Source organism: Rhinolophus sinicus, linkage group LG01 (genome assembly GCF_036562045.2).
Source record: "Rhinolophus sinicus isolate RSC01 linkage group LG01, ASM3656204v1, whole genome shotgun sequence".
In the NCBI taxonomy this organism is placed as follows: Eukaryota; Metazoa; Chordata; class Mammalia; order Chiroptera; family Rhinolophidae; genus Rhinolophus; species Rhinolophus sinicus.
Window position 1 is genome coordinate 179192415 of NC_133751.1, and position 17240 is coordinate 179209654.

At 41.9% G+C, this 17240-nt stretch overlaps 1 protein-coding gene across 1 annotated transcript in view; it reads left to right on the plus strand.

The window, feature by feature from the left end:
* Window positions 1-17240, plus strand: part of LOC109455125 (aldehyde oxidase) — a 73697-nt gene that overhangs the window by 19930 nt on the left and 36527 nt on the right. Inside the window, exons 8-20 of the mRNA XM_019746480.2 lie at window positions 453-533; window positions 1142-1286; window positions 1665-1757; window positions 2575-2726; window positions 2917-3010; window positions 4336-4445; window positions 5890-6074; window positions 7022-7184; window positions 8848-8940; window positions 10431-10600; window positions 10947-11073; window positions 13370-13492; window positions 16876-16972. Coding sequence (XP_019602039.2) covers window positions 453-533; window positions 1142-1286; window positions 1665-1757; window positions 2575-2726; window positions 2917-3010; window positions 4336-4445; window positions 5890-6074; window positions 7022-7184; window positions 8848-8940; window positions 10431-10600; window positions 10947-11073; window positions 13370-13492; window positions 16876-16972 — 1633 coding nt within the window. The remainder of the gene's footprint in view (window positions 1-452; window positions 534-1141; window positions 1287-1664; window positions 1758-2574; window positions 2727-2916; window positions 3011-4335; window positions 4446-5889; window positions 6075-7021; window positions 7185-8847; window positions 8941-10430; window positions 10601-10946; window positions 11074-13369; window positions 13493-16875; window positions 16973-17240) is intronic.

Below are 17240 nucleotides of genomic sequence, written 5' to 3' on the forward strand. Positions count from 1 at the left end.
ATTCCTCTTGTTCAAGTCCAGCTATCTATAGGAGAGAAAACACATTGGTATCTGAGTTTCTCTTCGTTTAAAAAACAAACAAACAAAAAACTTCCCTCAAGTCTTTTATCGAGGGCCAGAAGCAAAGTGGAGAGATATGGGGGAGAGGGAACAACAGGTAGTGATAAGAAAAGGTGGCAGTTCCAGGAAATGTTTTTGTTCTCTGCCGTGTCTGGTGTTGCTCCCTGCCTCCTCTGCTTTCCCCAGACTCCAGAGAAAATGTTCAGGATGTGCAGAGCTTCGGAGGCTCACTGACATCTGTCAGAGCCCTGCCTTGACTTGGAGCCCAGGGATTGTGGCCGGGCCGCTGCTTTTGTTGTCTCTCTTCTTCTGACCTCATTCCACAAAGAACTTAAAGTACTGTAGTTAGAGTTGCCTGATGACAATAACTTCTGGTACTTTCTATTTTTAAGACAAGTCTAAAACTCGTCTCAGAAGAGGAGTTTCTGCCATTGGATCCAACGCAGGAATTGATATTTCCTCCCGAGCTAATGGTAAGTAAGACAAAGGTGAGCTCGTCCTAGAAGAATTCATGGTGAAATAACAGGAAGGGTATTTGTTTATGGATCCTCTCAAAAGCTGATTGACAAGTAGGCCATCTGTCATCCTTAGCCCAAGGTCTAAAGAGTAGGACCTAGGCAGAGATGAGGGAATGAGGGTAGTGTCACCCCCAAGGAGACAGTTGAATGCAGTAAGTAGCAGGGAGAACCTATAAAAAATGTTATGAATGACATCATAACATTTGTAGATTCAGACATGTTTTCTATTATACTTCCAGTTTTGCTGAGTTTTATTCTTCCATAGAATGTTTTGACAAAATTAAGCATGTTAAAATATTTTTAAACATTGAAATGAATTCCTTTGAGATATAAAAGCACCAAAAGGAGACATATTACTAGAACAGTCTCCAGAAGGAGTAAAATATTGTCATATTTTTATTCTGAACTCTGATTCCTAATGAAGCAGCTTTACTTTTAGGTCACTTTTATTTTAGTTTTAAAAATGATCTGTATTTCCTGCCTCTGTTCCTACAAAGATAGAGCAGAAATAGGTAGAAATGTTATCATGAGATGGGCTCGAATCCCTGTTGCTTTTTCAATAGATAATGGCTGAGAAGCAACCACAAAAGACCAGGGTTTTTGTTGGCGATAGAATGATGTGGATTTCTCCAGTGACCCTGAAGGAACTTCTAGAAGCTAAAGTCAAGTATCCCCAGGCCCCTATTCTCATGGGGAACACCTCTGTGGGTATGTAGAACCCCAGGGACTTCTTTTGAGGAAAAGCACTTTGGGGGAGAGAACCTCATATAGGCATTTCTAAGGAAAAACAGTCTGAGATACTATGTTTATTCATGGAGACTTGACTTCCTCAGCATTGCTCAAGAGACTTGCACGATTTCCATTATGAAAGTGAATTCCTATTGCCCCTAATCTGAGCAGTGCACAGTTACACCCAGGAGGCCTGTTCCATAACAGATTAGGAGCCAGAGAGATTTGGCAGTGAACAGACCAATAGAAACATGCAGTTTTTATATAAAGACATCAATTTTCATCACAATCTCAAAACTTAAAAGACAGTTAGTCCCCTTTATCCTAGTCTTATTTTTTTCTTTTCTAACCCTTTAGGGCCTGAAGTGAAATTCAAAGGTGTCTTTCACCCAGTTATAATTTCTCCGGATAGAATTGAAGAACTGAGTGTTATAAAGTATGCGGGTGATGGTGAGTTCTTAAGGACCATGCTTTCTTAGTTAAAATGCATTGATCAATTTATTTCCTTTGCCCCGCAGATAAGCAGAGAAATAATTATTTCTAATTATGATATACAGAGATTCTCTTCTTACCAGCATAAGAATGATAACATTGTGGAGGCAGCTCAGGGAAGAATTCTCTATAATTATACGAGCTACTAATTGTCTGAATAGTCAGATTTTTACTAAAGAACTTTCTATGTCTGCCGTATCCTAGAAATGTCACTGTTCAGTGAAGGGTACTGTGCTAAGTGCTGGATAAAAGATAAAGATGAATAGATCACGGGCTTTGCTCTCCAGGAACACAGTAATAAGCAAAGCAAGTTTATGTGTTAAGCAGCTTACAGACTGTTTTTTTTTTTTTTTTCATTCTGATAAAGGAAGTTGATTTAATGACAATGATGAGAAGCAATATAAATGTGGCTTTGGAGTTTGGCTCTGAGGTCTAATTCTTGACTGTACAAACTTAGCCAAGTTTCTTAACCGAACCTCAGTTTCGTCATCTGTGAAATAGGGCTAAAAATATCTCAAAGGCTAGTTAGGATTCAAGGAGATTCTGTGGAGTGTTCAATATAGTGCTTGATACAGTGAATGTTCCAAACATTTAGGCCCCATCACCTCTATCACCGTCACCACCACCTCCATCGCCGCCATCACCACCATATCCACCAACAAGCAGGGCAGCATGTATCCAGCATAAAGATCCCATATCTGTAATCTGAAATCTAATGGACATTTCCAGGTCAGCAGTGATCGCATTGCATTATTTACAAATGATTTCATTTCAGGGCTGACCTTAGGTGCTGGCCTCAGCCTGGCGCAGGTGAAGGATGCCCTGGCTGACGCAAGCCTAAAGCTCCCAGAGGAGAAGACGCAAACGTACCATGCTCTCTTGAAGCACCTAAGGACTCTGGCTGGATCCCAGATTAGGAACATGGCTGTATGTATTTGATGACAGTAAATTCGGGCGTGTGTCCCTTGAATGACTATCCCTGACGAATCATAACATTTTCATTCTTTTGGAACAGGCAAAAAGAGTAGTTCTCTAAAGCCTTGCTTAATTCTTGTTTTATCACTTGTGTTTTCATAATTATACAGCTGGACGGAAAATAACTCATTATTTTAAACAGTCTTTAGGGGGCCACATTGTGAGCAGGCATCTAGATTCAGATCTAAATCCCCTCCTGGCTGTGGGCAACTGTACCCTCAACTTGCTATCAAAAGGTAAGTGATAGCCCCTTCTTGGGGGTAATTAAACCTACTTCTCCTATGCTTTGTCTCACTGGAGATGCACGAAGTCCAGTTTTGACTGTGACTATTCTTTATAATATTAATAATTCTCTCTATTGTTCTGACTCGTGGAAAGTTAGTCAGTCTGGTCCTAATTCCGCACACTCCCAATGTCTTCATCTCTTTCTTGTTGAGGACTTGTGCTGGATAATTTTCCCTACTGGTCACCAAACATTGAACACGCTTGTGGTGGTAGTATCCTCGATGTAATCTGACGAGTGGAGAGAACTACAGGCTGTTGAGATGATCGGGTCCCTTGGTTGAAGACTTTCTCCAGGTGGTGCAAGAGGGTGGTGGCACCCACATCACGTTGTGTGCTCATGCTTAGGTTGTCTTTGATGGAAGCCTACAGACTTTTTTCTGTTGAACAATGGTTGGGCTTCATTTTCTATTTATTAGCTTGAGTTTTGTTTTTGAAACTAAGTTCAGGACTTTTAATTTATTTCTCTTATTCCAACTTGGTCAACAATTATTGGGAATTTCTAATTGATCCTCTATAAATCTGTTTTCATTTAAAAATATGGACTAGATTTCTATTACCTGCATTGTTAAATACCTACTCTGCATATCATCTAAACCACAAAATTATCTTAAAGAGGAAGATTTGCATTCATAGTTATTAATTTAATTAACATCTCTTTTAAAAATCATATAATGAGAAAGAGGTTTTGTGATGTGAATATAAAAATAAAAAAATTCTTAGTTTTCATCTCAAAGTCTTATTTCTGTTTCTCCCTCCAATATATTGATTAAGGAACAGAAATTCTTTAGGTACTAGAAAAAGATGTAAGCAAAATGATATCACCTCACTAGTAGAAAACTTCATTAAAGACAATTGATTTATTCACTACTGTACCTAATAAGGGTCCCAGTTATAAACAATAAATGTTTGTTGAATGACTTCATCAGAATATCAACAGGGATATTACTACTTACTCCCTATTCACAAAGCTCGAGATTAATTGTGCTGTTCAGGAAGAGGACTGCTAAGGTCCTGTTCTTCCTGACCTCTGGGCTACTCTGCTAGATATTTTTATGTAGAAGCAAAGAAGGCAAAAAAAACAAACAAACAAAAATGGAACCCAGATGGGAAGAAACCTTGCACAGTACCATTATGGGGTGAAAGATTTGTTAAGCACAGAAAGAACAGTTCTTTTCCCAGTGTTTCCCTGGGGTTTTGGTAGAATTATTTCCAAAGTCTTGGAAATTTGATTGCTTAATAGAACATATTCCAGGGAAAGTGTCATTTCTTTCCACAGAAGGAGAACGACAGATTCCTTTAAATGAGCAGTTTCTCAGAAAGTGCCCCAGTGCAGATCTTAAGCCTGAAGAAATCTTGATCTCAGTGAATATCCCCTACTCAAGGAAGGTGAGAATGTCCTATCAATTTCTTGTTTTTACCTGTGAGACTACAGCTTGTTAATTCCCACATATAGCAGGTTACATAAAGGTATTGAGTGTTTACAGGGGAGATTTACGAGGACCAGTAGTCCCCGCCTTATCTATGGTTTCACTTTCTGCAGTTTCAGTTACCCGTGATCAACCATGGTCCAAAAAGACTCAATGGAAAATTGAAAAAAACAATAACAATTCATAAGTTTTAAATTGCTGTTGTTCTGAGTAGCATGATGAAATCTCGCGCTGTCCAGCTTTGTCCCTACTGAGACGTGAATCATCCCTTTGTCCAGTATATCCACACTGTATATGCTCCGGTACATTAGTCACTTCATAGCCATCTCAGTTATCAGATTGACTATCATGGTGTCTCAGAGCTTCTGCTCAATAACTCCTGATTTTATATACTAACAGCCTGAAGCACAAGAGTAGTAATGCTGGCATTTCGGATATGCCAAAAAGAAGCCGGCTAGTGCTTCCATTAAATGAAACGGTGGAAGCTCTTGACTTAATAAGGAAAGAAAATAAATCATGCGCTGAGGTTACTAAGATCTACAGTAACTACAGCATTACTTTTTAATGTATGTTACACACTCTTCTGTCATTTCTGGAATCCGGAGACCTCTGTCTCTGCCCCTCCTCCTCACTCTTCATCGCACCCCACCCCCAACTCTAAAGTTACTTTCTTACTGATTTTTAAAAATTCTTTGTGCCATGAGGCTAAATATTTTTCCCTAAATAAGACTTGAAAATATATCTCTCTACCTTATATCTTGGAGTTTGAAAGAGGCTAAAACTAACATTTGCAATAGAACTTAGTGGGAAAAAGGTCTTTGGAGTTAGACTCAAGATTGAATCCTGGTTTCCAAATCTGCTGTGACCCTGAACTAACTGCTGACTCACTCTGAGCCTTTGATTCCTTATCAATGAAATGGGAATAATCAAGCCTGCCTTGGCGGGTATATTAGTCCACTAGGGCTGCCATAACCAAGAACCACAGACTGGGTGGCTAAGCAACAGACATTCATTGTTTCATGGTTCTGGAGGCTAGAAATCTGATATCAAGATGTCAGCATGGTAGGTTTCTTCTGAGGCCTCTCTCCTTGGTTTGTGGATGACCATCTTCTCCCTGTGTCTTCACATGACTTCCCTCTGTTCATATTTTCTCTTCTTATGAGGACACCGCCATGTTGGGTTAGTGACCATCCTAATGACCTTATTTTAACTTAATTGCTTCTTTAAATATCTCTATCTCCAAATGCAGTCACATTCTGAGGTACTGGGAATTAGGACTTTAACGTATCAATTTTGGGGGGACACAATTCAACCCATAACAGAGAGTATGACCAGGATGTATGAGGCAACATAAATAAACTCCCTAGAAACTCAGTGCGTTTCTACTTAACTTGTGCTTTCAGTGGGAATTTGTGTCAGCCTTCCGACAAGCTCAGAGGCAACAGAATGCACTTGCAGTCGTCAATTCAGGAATGAGAGTCTTTTTTGGAGAAGGGGATGGCATCATTAGAGAGTTGTCCATCTCGTACGGAGGCGTTGGTCCAACCACCATCTGTGCAGAGAATTCCTGCCAGAAACTCATCGGAAGGTATGGCGTCCTGTCCTTAGACTCCAAGTAATGGAGTAGTTCTTTTAGTGATGACATGCTATTACAAGGAAAATCCTTGCTACGTTTTTGTTTAATGGCATGGAATTCCAATAAGATTTCATCATTACTTCGATATGCCTTGGTTTTAGTAAATTCTGAAGTTGGAATCATATAGTCTGTGTATACGTGCATGTGTGTATATGTGTGTGTGAGAGAGAGAGCCTATATCCCAATGGCACATAGAGACAGTAAGCAAAATGAGTAGACTTGCCTTGTTGTGAGCAAATAATTTGCCACGATGAAAAACAGATTATGGGAATTTGTTTTATAATAAATTGCTAAATGCATTTGCTTACCTGACTTTTCATTTCTAGAGGTAATGCTGATGGCCAGTATTTCTTGAGTATATACTAGGTACCAGTTACTATATCATAAAGAGTAGAGAGTAATGGTTAAAAACACAAACTCCGTTGAGCCAGGCTGCCTGGGTCCAAATATCAGTTCAAGCCCTATTAATTATGTGATCTCAGCTTGCTTAACATTATGACACCTCTGTTTCCTTATCTATCAAAGGGGGATAGTCATCCTCACTTTACAGGGCAGTTGAGAGGATTAAATGAGTGAATACATATAAGGAGTTTAAAACAAAACCTGGCTTGCAGTAAACATTCTAGTGATATAAGGGTCAGTTACTCCTGGGCTAAGGACTTAATACAGGTTGTCATTTCTTTTTTGTGACCATTCCATGGGGGGAGTGCCACTATTATTCCCCATTTACAGATGAGGAAGTGGTAGCACTGGGCCGGGCACCTTGAGAGTGGTGGACACTCTGGAGCTTGTACATCTAATGTCCTGCATAAGCTGTAGCTATTTGTCTCACACACTAGCCGAGCCTATGAGTTCGTGAGTCCTGTCAGGCTAGGAGTCTTCTGTTTTGACTCTCACAGGCCCTGGAATGAAGAGATGCTGGATGCAGCTTGCAGGCTGGTTCTGCAGGAAGTCTCCCTTCCAGGCTCAGCTCCGGGTGGGAAGGTGGAGTTCAAGAGGACTCTCATCATCAGCTTCCTCTTCAAGTTTTACCTGGAAGTGTCACAGATTTTGAAGAGGATGGTAAATGGAACTGACCATGTATTACCTTTCCCAGTCTTAGGAGTTATGGGGAGACCCACAATGGAGGTGACAACCCCCTGCCAAATAGCTATAGAATAGAAAAGAAAACCCAAATTAGAAACACGTGGGCTTGCCGGGAATACTTCAGGCTGTCTGTTGATGGCTTGTAAGTTTGGGGAAGGATTGCAAGTAGAGCACAGAGTAGTACAGGACTTTGTTGAACACCCCTCAGTTATTTTGTTTCTGACCCAATGTTTGTCCAGGCAGTGTGCAGAAAACTTGGTAAGGGTTTGAATGTATTTTCTCTCCGTAAAGCACTTCCGCCCCTGGTTGAGGGTTACCTTCGTGCATTTGGCTTGCTTCTCTGATTCAGCTTCATTTCTCTCACCTATGAGATGAGGATGGCAGCCACTCCAGAAGGTTATTGGAAATGGGCTATTGTAGGAGAAGGGCTTAGTACGGTGCCCAGTGCTACAAAGGAACATGATAAAGAGTGCCTAACGCTAGTCTTAATAATAGTAGTCATCATCCAGCCATTTTTATTTATTTATTTATTTTTTTGCCTATTCTCCCTTATGACAGACAATTAGTTACAAGATTGTTGGCTAGGGAGGACCCAACTAAAAGAATGTCTCTGAATAAATGTGCTAAGGGAACTTGAGCCATATTGGCCTGGTTCATCCCATGCTACAACCAACTGACCAAACCAGAAGCCAAGACCATTCATCACATGGTATAGAAATTAGTGTGATCACTGCCAGTAAGAGGCACAAAGTTCTCTCCTATTGCTTCTGAGGGTATCTTCTCATTACACGTGGGGAAAACTAAGAACCAGAACAGTTGTATCGAATTTTGAGACTAGAAACTTGAAATCATGTATAAGTGACATATTGTCACCAGGTGAAAAAAAGAGAGAAAAGATAACGCCCATTGTAGACTCCTCCAAGTAATAGTAAACTAATACAATTTCTTGGGTGACTCAAGTGATATAACTTAAAGCTTCCACTTTGTCATCTCATACTTTCAATTCAACTTCCTCTGTTCAATATCCCTCTACTCTTAAAAATAATAGCCTTAGTTGGCTTTAATTTTGTATTACAATTTTTTTAAATATAAAAGATAACCATCAAGTGTATTATTTAAAGCATTGTATAAATTACCCATTTTCCTACATTCTAAGACGTGTGCTTCCTCCTATGGGGCTGCGGTCGGGATACGGCCTCTGCATTTTCCTTTCTCCCAGGTTGGCCAGGTGGTACAGCGCAGAGTTTTAATCACATGCACAATGGTGTGCTTTTGACTTTTTCCTGGCTTCAACAATTCTGTTCCTTTCCATTTTATTTATTTAGCTTCCCTCTTCCTGTTTTATTGGTTTGTAAGTCCTCAATGATTTAGGAAAGCATGTGAGAGAATCCTAAGAACACAGAGATGCTGGAAGTCAGTGATCTGCTACATTCACTAGGCTCTTCCTAATGTGTAGACCTTCCAGAGCGTGTGTCCCAGGGGTCCGGGAGCTGCTTGTACCTCCAGAGTTCTGAACAAGACGAGTGCTTAATAAATGTTAGGCTGCAGAATACAGCTGCGTGTTAAGAACCGTGCTAGTAGCCTCCCTTCCAAGACCACTCGGGCATATTTAAACATCTGCTATGGTTCTACTTTTCAGGACCCTGTTCACTATCCTAGCCTTGCAGACAAGTATGAGAGCGCAGTAGAAGATCTTCATTCCAGACATCACTGGAGTACATTTAAGTACCAGGTTAGTGGCTGCTTTTTTTTTTTTTTTTTTTTAATTCAAAGGGCCTGGGCTCTAACTCCTTCCCCTGGACATTCCCAGTCTTTTCTCAGTGATTCTCAGTGAGCTCCCGTTCTGGTGAACTCACAGCTTCCTTTAGTGTTAAACTTCAAAATCAAAGAATTGTGACTAAAAACTAAGTTAACAATGGTAATTTCTTTTTTTAACATCTGTTTTGATCCTCAAGGCCCCGTGTTTTGTTCTGTGGTCTTGTACCATCCACATGAATACGCGGGCAAGCTTGCCACATACTTCTGCCCTTGGCAGCATCAGTCAGAGTACAGGGCTCAGATGACCCATGAACTACAGTGTGGGGCAACAGATGGGGCAGGAAGGGGAGACCTCCATAGCTTTTTCCAGGCCTCACCTTGGCTGACCCACTGTATGCCTCTCACCCCAAGTCTTCCAGAGAAAGCCACCGGCAGCCTGGCCTCAGCCCTAGTATCAAACGTTGACCCCATGACTTGTGGATGGGGCCGCCTGCACAACGTAGCAGGCAGCCAGCCCCTCAACCAGGGCTCCAGACCCAGAGCCTCCTTCTTCTTTTAGAGAGTAGTCAGATGGCTGCTTGGCTGGCAGTTTTCCTGGAATTTCCATTTCCCACACTCCCTTAGCAGCCACAGCCTTCACCTGAGACTCTGAGCTTGGCTTATCATGTCTCTTAACCCCTTCTTTCTGCATGCCTCCAGTTCTTCTTCCACCAATAAACAACCAACTAGGAAAACTAACAAATCTCTCATTTGAAATACTGAGGGTGATGTCATGTTTCTTAATTTCTACTTTGGTTAATGAAACATATTTAAGGTATTTACAGAACCAATAGCAAGAAATTCTACCCCATGGGTCTCTAAGAAAGAATAACATTAGTGAATCATTATTCAAAATGCATCTCCCTTAGGCTTCATTCTTTATCAGGAGTATCTAAGTTAAGAGTTTTACCAATTATTTCTTAGACTTCTTCACTCAAAATAGAAAAAAAAAAAAAAATGGGCTCCCTGGTTGAATACATGCTCCCAATAGTTTCTATAAACAGTCATGATATCATCATGCTCTTCTGCAAAAATATTTGTGCCACTCTTAGATACAAACAGTAAAATAATTTAGAACTAAAATTTAGAGAAATACATGAGCATTAGCAAGAAGACATAATTTCACATTACCAGAAAGAAAGATTTATATTCATTTACTTTTACAAATGGAATTTGCATTTGAAATGTTTGTGGTCTATATTTTTAAAAGTGGGAAAAAATAGGGACAGCATCATGCCTATACATTCATCCCCGTTTCCCTGTTGACTTATTGAAATAGGCTAATTGTCCTCGTGTTCGTATCAATAGTGACAGTTTCCATTTTCAAAAGGGTTCTGGTTTGGATGTACGTTATATAGCTACCCTCTTATGGGGGATGTCCATACAATGATTATAAACATGGTGTGTTGGTTATTGATTAAACAGAATGGAGAACCAAAGAAGCTTTCTCAAGACCCGATTGGCCGGCCCATCATGCATCTGTCTGGTATTAAGCATGCCACGGGCGAAGCCATCTACTGTGACGACATGCCTGCCGTACACGGGGAACTTTTCTTGGCTTTTGTAACAAGTTCAAGAGCTCATGCTAAGATTGTGTAAGTGGTAATGTTCTTACCCAAGAGACGTTAGCGATTGCCTTTTCATCTAAGTCCCATTAGCGAAAAGTAACGGTATGAGGAGGGTAAGCTCTCTGTTGGCGATATTCAATGCAGATGAGAGGTGAAATGGGATCACAATGTGGGATTTACTACAGTTTGTGCCTCCATCTAATAACTTCATTGTCCCAGGAATTTCTTCCCAATTGTGTATCGGAGAACTATGGAAGGATTCTTGGACGTATCTTTCTTCTCTCATATCTGATTCTTCAGTTAAGCCCATTCTCCTGGGCCTTTGGGCTGTGGGGCTGCTCTGAGGAGCCCTGCTCTGTGTGTTCTCATCCAGGTCTATTGAACTGTCAGAAGCTCTCAGCCTGCCAGGCGTGGTGGACATCATGACTGAGGAACATCTTCATGGCGTAAACTCCTACTGCTTTATAACCCAAACTGAGAAAATTCTGGACTCAGCTGAGGTACTGCATTTTTGCATTCTGTTCCTCCATTAATGGCACTTCATATTTTCTTAAAGATAAGATCGCATTTGGAACATTTTAAAGGATTCCAATATTCTATGAATGCTTAATATAAAACATTATATTCTAAGGGTGAATGAATTCAAATATATTCATTTTCCACATAAGTAAAAAAGTTGACCAGTTGTATGAAAGATACTTGATTGTTTTACATTTTCCTGTAGTAAGATACTGTGCTACTAACAGTATGCAACCACAAAGGAGAACAGAATTATAACTTTTATTTACTAATATCTCTCCTGAGACTCTCTTGCCGTTGCCTCAGTCAGTGCTTCCAAAGTCCAAGTCCAGGTTCAAGTAGGTCTCCACCATGAAGCCTCTCCATATTCTTTAATCCAGGAGTTCTCTCTCCCTCTCTGAACTCACCTTTACTCATCCATTCATACTGCCATGTATTCCACAGATATTTTTAAGTCAGCACTTACGATGGCCGGTCGCTGTAGCTGAACAAGACCCATGTGGTCTTTCCCCTCAAAGAGCTTCAAGTCTAGAGGAAAAGGCAAAATGGACCTTTAATGCGCTTTCTACCTTGTATTAAGCTTACTTATTTTTATGTCTTACGTATTTCCCCTACGTAGTAAAAGTCCTTGAGTGAGGCCCCATGTCTGATTCATCAGTATATTCCATACGCTGCTTCCCATGGAGCAGGATAAATGAATAGAGGAACAGCTGGCATTGTTGCCATTTACAAGTTTCAAATGATTAAGACTTTGGCTACTGTATCCTCAGTTATCAGAAAATGCTGCAAAGGCAATGCAACAGGTTCTGTGCAGAACTCAGGCTTCTCGGTTCAGTGTTCACCCAAAAGAGCTTCATCATTTGAAACAGTCCCTACCTCTGGCTCTTGCTGGCAGATTTAGTGGATAAACATGAAAATTTGATGATTGAGAGTCTCAAGTCAAGTTTGAAACTTCCCCAAGGCATCTCGGGGAGGCATTGGCAAAAGACAATGAGAATTATGGCCTTTGCATACATGTTAACTAAACAAGCAAACCCATTCCTGTTTGTACGATAGTACCTGCTCTCTGAGGTGTGGGTATGTGGATTACGAGCTTCTGGGCGCCGTGCCTGTGTGCCAGGTCACGGGCAAAACCAGCAAGAATGGAGAACAGGGGCGATGTGAATGATTGCCTTTGTGAGTTTAATTCCTTTTTTTAACATTTGTGCATAACATGTTGTGCCTTTTAAAATTCTTTCCACTGTAGAAATTTTAAGCATACACAAAAATAGAGATTCAACAATTACGAATGTTTTGCCATTCTTGTTTCATTTATCTCCCCACTGCCCCCATCGACCCACACCCAACAAAAACCCTTGCGTGAGTGTGTGTGAATGTGAGTGTGAGTGTGAGTGTGTGTGTGTGTGCCAGTTTTAACATTTTTTACTACTATATTTTCCTAATGATAAAACTACTATATGCTCATTGTAAAAAAGACCCAATAGTCCAATGTAGATTTTCAAAATGAGTGGTTACGTTTTAACTGTGATCAAGGTATAAGGTGGGAGAGAACTAAACAGTCATGGTGACTTTTTCCAGTCCTGATTATTTTACCTTTCTGGAGCCTTCATTTCATTCTTCTCCCATCAACTTTCTGCCCTGGTCCCTCTGTGAACTCCTTGGGTCGCCTACCTGCCTGCAGGTGAAACACAAATGCTCTGTGTTTGGTCACACCTTGGCTGGCACAGTTTCTTGTCCGTCCCTGAGAGCCTGTGCTCCACCACAGTGGGGGCACAGATTTGCTCACTGGCAGGGTTGTGTTATTCCTCCCTCTCTCCTTCATCTCTGGCTGAGCTGGGCTGTGACTTCCGGGCCTTCCCAGTCCATGAAAGCAGAAGCCACCTGTCAGAATGGCCCTGCTCATGGTGTGGCAGCCACAGGCCAAGCTGTGGGACTGGCTCTGTGAGGCTACTTGGCCTTCAAGCAATCCTGTCTATTGGGCCTGGAGCCCCAGTCTGCTGTGCAGGAGGCAGCATAACTCCTGCCCCTCTCCCGCGACCACTGCCAGTGATGCAGCAAAAAGACCTGAATTTCCACAGTGAAATTCCACAGGCCGACTCTGACAAATGCACTTGCCTCCCGAAGCCTTTGTTACCCACAGCACTGCAGTGGGGACACATGTGAAGGGCTTGTTTATTGTGTGTCTAGCTCTGTGCTAAGAGGGAGGAGAAAAATGGACGAGAGGAGAGGACCTGGTACCTGCTTTCCTTGAAAACAAAGGCCTTTGCTGTGTTGTAGGTATTTTGCGTGGGTCAGATCGTCTGTGCCGTGATTGCGGATTCTGAGATTCATGCAAAGCGAGCTGCAAAGCGAGTGAAGATTGTTTACCAGGATTTGGAGCCCGTGATCCTAACAATTGAGGTAATGAGTTCAACGGTGGTACCAGAAAAGCAGATGTCAGTGGTGTCGTCATAAAATGCTTTAGACTACAATAACAGGAAAGAAAACCTGACTCGAAGTGACTTCCAAAGCACAGGGGCTTTATTGGCCCAAAACCTTTATCAGTGTTAGCAAGAAACCTGATTTCCTGCCTCACCTCTCTGCTGCTCACAGTACAGGCTTTATTTCCTGTAGTCACAGGCTGGCAGCCAGGAGCTTCTAGTTCATATCCAAGAAGCAAAAGAGAACAGCATTGTCCCTACATTCCATGAGTCCTGAAATCCACCTGCATCAGACCACTCAGTCATATCCAATTCTGCATTAATGACTGGCCAGAGGAATGGGGGAGCTGTTGGTTACTGCTGGGGTGTCAGATTACTTTGAAGTACATGGGCTGTATGGGGGAGTGGTGGAGACCCAAACAGAAATCTGAGAATTGTTTGGAAGGGGACAGGTGAGAAGAATGATGGATGGGCAACCAACAATGTCCAGCAGAGGGGACACACCCTATAACCCTGTATAGCAGGTGCTTGAATAACATCATTCTGTTCAACGTCACTTGTTATAACGTTGATGGGATGCTTAGGAACTTAACCCTTGTTTCTGTCAATTAGCCTATAGTAAAATTGGTTTTATTATTTGTCATTTGGCCACAGGTCCAAGAACCTGTCCATGTTAGGTGAGGACTTACTGTATTCACCTTCACCCAGACTCTCTCAGGCACATAGTGAGAACCAACAAGATGTTCTGGGAAGCAAATATTGGAGACGCCATTTTTACATAGATCCTTTAATGCATTTCGTAAATGAGTATGAGAAATCAATCCTATGATGCCTACAGATATTTCAGCAACTTAAACAAGTTGGAGAATTGCATTTCCTATCCCGTTGTTTAAAAAGGAGTTTGAAATGTATGAAAGTTTTAAGATTCATCTCCATGTAATGACAGAGTCTTCTTCTGCATATCATTGGTTCTTATAATTTATGAAGTAGTAAAAGCACAAAAGTTGGGAAAGCAGCAATGAGGCAGAAGATGAGGCAGTGACTCAGCCAAGGTTAGTGCCCCCTGGAGAACTGGGCCTCTAGTGTGTCTCCTCTCATGATGCTTTATACCCAGGAGCTCAGCGTTTGTTTCTGGACCATGTCCTCAGTGTTCTAAAATTAAAATAAAATCATGTCAAGAAGACAAAAATATAGGAGTCCGGTTGGAGTCAGAGGGGGATTAGGCCTTCTAAATTTTCCTGGCCAGTTTCAGATTCAAATATTCTGTTCCCTTCTCAGACCCTTTCATTCCTATGTTGCCTGCTGTGCTTCCTTACTGTAATATATTCCTTCTCTAACATTATACTTCTTTATAAGAAATCATTTAGGTGGTGTTTCATCAAAAATTCTGTTTGTAATCCTTTGCCCAATACCAGTGATTAGATAGCATCCCTTCCTTGGCTCTACCTTCCAGCCAAATAAAATTCCTAATAAGCAAATTGATACGACTCTCTTCCCACCCTCCGCAGCTGCTCTCAGTGGATCTCTAATTGTCTGCCAGAGAATACCAGCATCAAATGCCAAACTTTGACGTTGTGGAGTAGAACTGCCTCATGTTTTTATCAGGTTAAGCTCTCCAAGCTCAATCAACTAGATCAAAGTAGATTGAATCCATTTATTTATAGCAAGGACATATGCCAGCCCCCTACACACTGACATTCTTGTATCACTTCCCTGACCAGGAAATTAGCCCAGAGTCACTCAAAGACAAAGCAGCAAGTGAAGCAGAAAAAGATTAAACTTTTTAAAACAAGGTTTGTGAAACTTAACTTCTGTTTCCTACCTGGAATATCTGAGTCTTGGATTAATAATAAAATCACCTGAATTGATTCCAGTAGAAAGTGTGTCACCAGTCAAAATAGGATAAGAACAAATGTATCTCTGTCACTACTCTCTGAGGTTTAACCTAGCTTATGCTTTTTAGAGTTTTTAATACATAGTTTGAATAGGAAAGCTCTTGGTTCAAGGGGTCAAGCTGATGACCACGGGGAGAGAAATACGCTCTCGACCAGAATCTCTCATCTATCATCATGACCAAAGTGACCATAGCCAATACCTACACAGAGCTCACTGAATAGTTGCATAGTCCTAAGCAGGTTTCATACATCAACTCACTAAATCCTCACAACAGTCCTATGAAATAAAAAATAGTTATTATCCCCATTCTAATGAGGAAACTGAAAGATGGGGTTACCCAAGGTCACACAGCTGGTCAGTAATAGAGCAAGTCAACAAACACTCTATAAAGAACCTGGGCCCCACAATGGCTAAAAACAAACCAGCCCACTTTCTGAATGGAGAAAATGGCAGGGACACCACAGAACATCCCTGTAAGGTATGTGGACAGGTCTAGACCCTACTGCTGGTCAGAGGGAACCAGGGTTAGGAGAATTCCCAACTGCCAACAAGCTGGAACTTCATGGACAGACAATAACCCATGGTAGATAGTGCTGGCAGGAGCTGGCATGTCACACTGGCCAGTGAACACAGGGATCACAGCAAGATAAATTCTGAAGGATAGGTAAGACAACCAGCCTAGATCATTATAGCTGCATCCCTGATTCTGTGTTCCCACTAGTGTACCCCTCTGCTGGGCACAGGGAAAGCCAGTAAGAGCCGGTGTACAAGTGGATTTGTGGTGCCCACACTGGACTTGTAATGGAATCTGAGACCAGGAGTGGACGTCCCAAGAGCTCATCCCCCCAAAGCAGAAGCGTGGGGCTGATGGGCAGGGCCTTCACAATCCTCATTATTAGAGTCTTCACCTCGCATTGACCCGGCACTGATTACATGTCATGTAAGCTCTTTACGCGCCTCGTTTCCTTTTATACTCTCCACAACCCTATCAGAGCTATGTGTCCAACTACACCTCCATTTGACAAATGAAGCTCAGAGAGGTGAAGTCATAGACCCACAGTCAAACAGCTAGTAAGTGGAGTAAATGGACACAACTCCAACTGGGTCCAGAGTTCAAGCTCTGCGTGACCCTGGCTGCATAAAATGGGTTGTGGAATGAAAGGAACAATCTGCCTGGAAAATAGTAGTGCCATTCTGGGACCACCTAGGTGCCAGGTTTTTTCTGAGCATACTGTTTCTTTTGACTCAATGAGGACGTGTGTATTTGCTCTGTGGGGAGTCTCTGAGGCCTGGTTCTTAGCTCAACTCATGGGGTTGTGCCGAAAGCGCCTGGGATGCCAGAGAAAAGGAGACATGCTGCCCAGACTCAAACGATGCCCCCACTGACCCACGGCCCACGGCGTGTGTCTGCTGCCGTAGGGCTGGATGGTATGCCCCAGTGACCTCACTTTTCTGTTTTCTTTCTAGGAAGCCATACAACACAATTCCTTCTATGAGCCAGAAAGGAAACTGGAATGTGGAAATGTTGATGAAGCATTTAAAGTGGTTGATCAAATTCTTGAAGGTAAACTATCTGGACAAAAGAATAATGATGAGAGGGGAAGCAGCCCTGGAAGTCTTCTAAGCCTGTCTAGTTTTATGCTGCCTTTGCCTTCTAGAAATCAGCCTAGGTGGGTGTGCTCCTCGGGGCAGGCCCCTCATTCACAGATGTGTTTTCCTCTGTGTCGTGTGTGTGTGTGTGTGCGTGTGTGTGTGTTGTAAAGAGCACAGCAGCAAGCCAAAGTGGTCAGGGCCGTGACCACTTGCCCTGAGAGGAAACTGGAATATGGAAG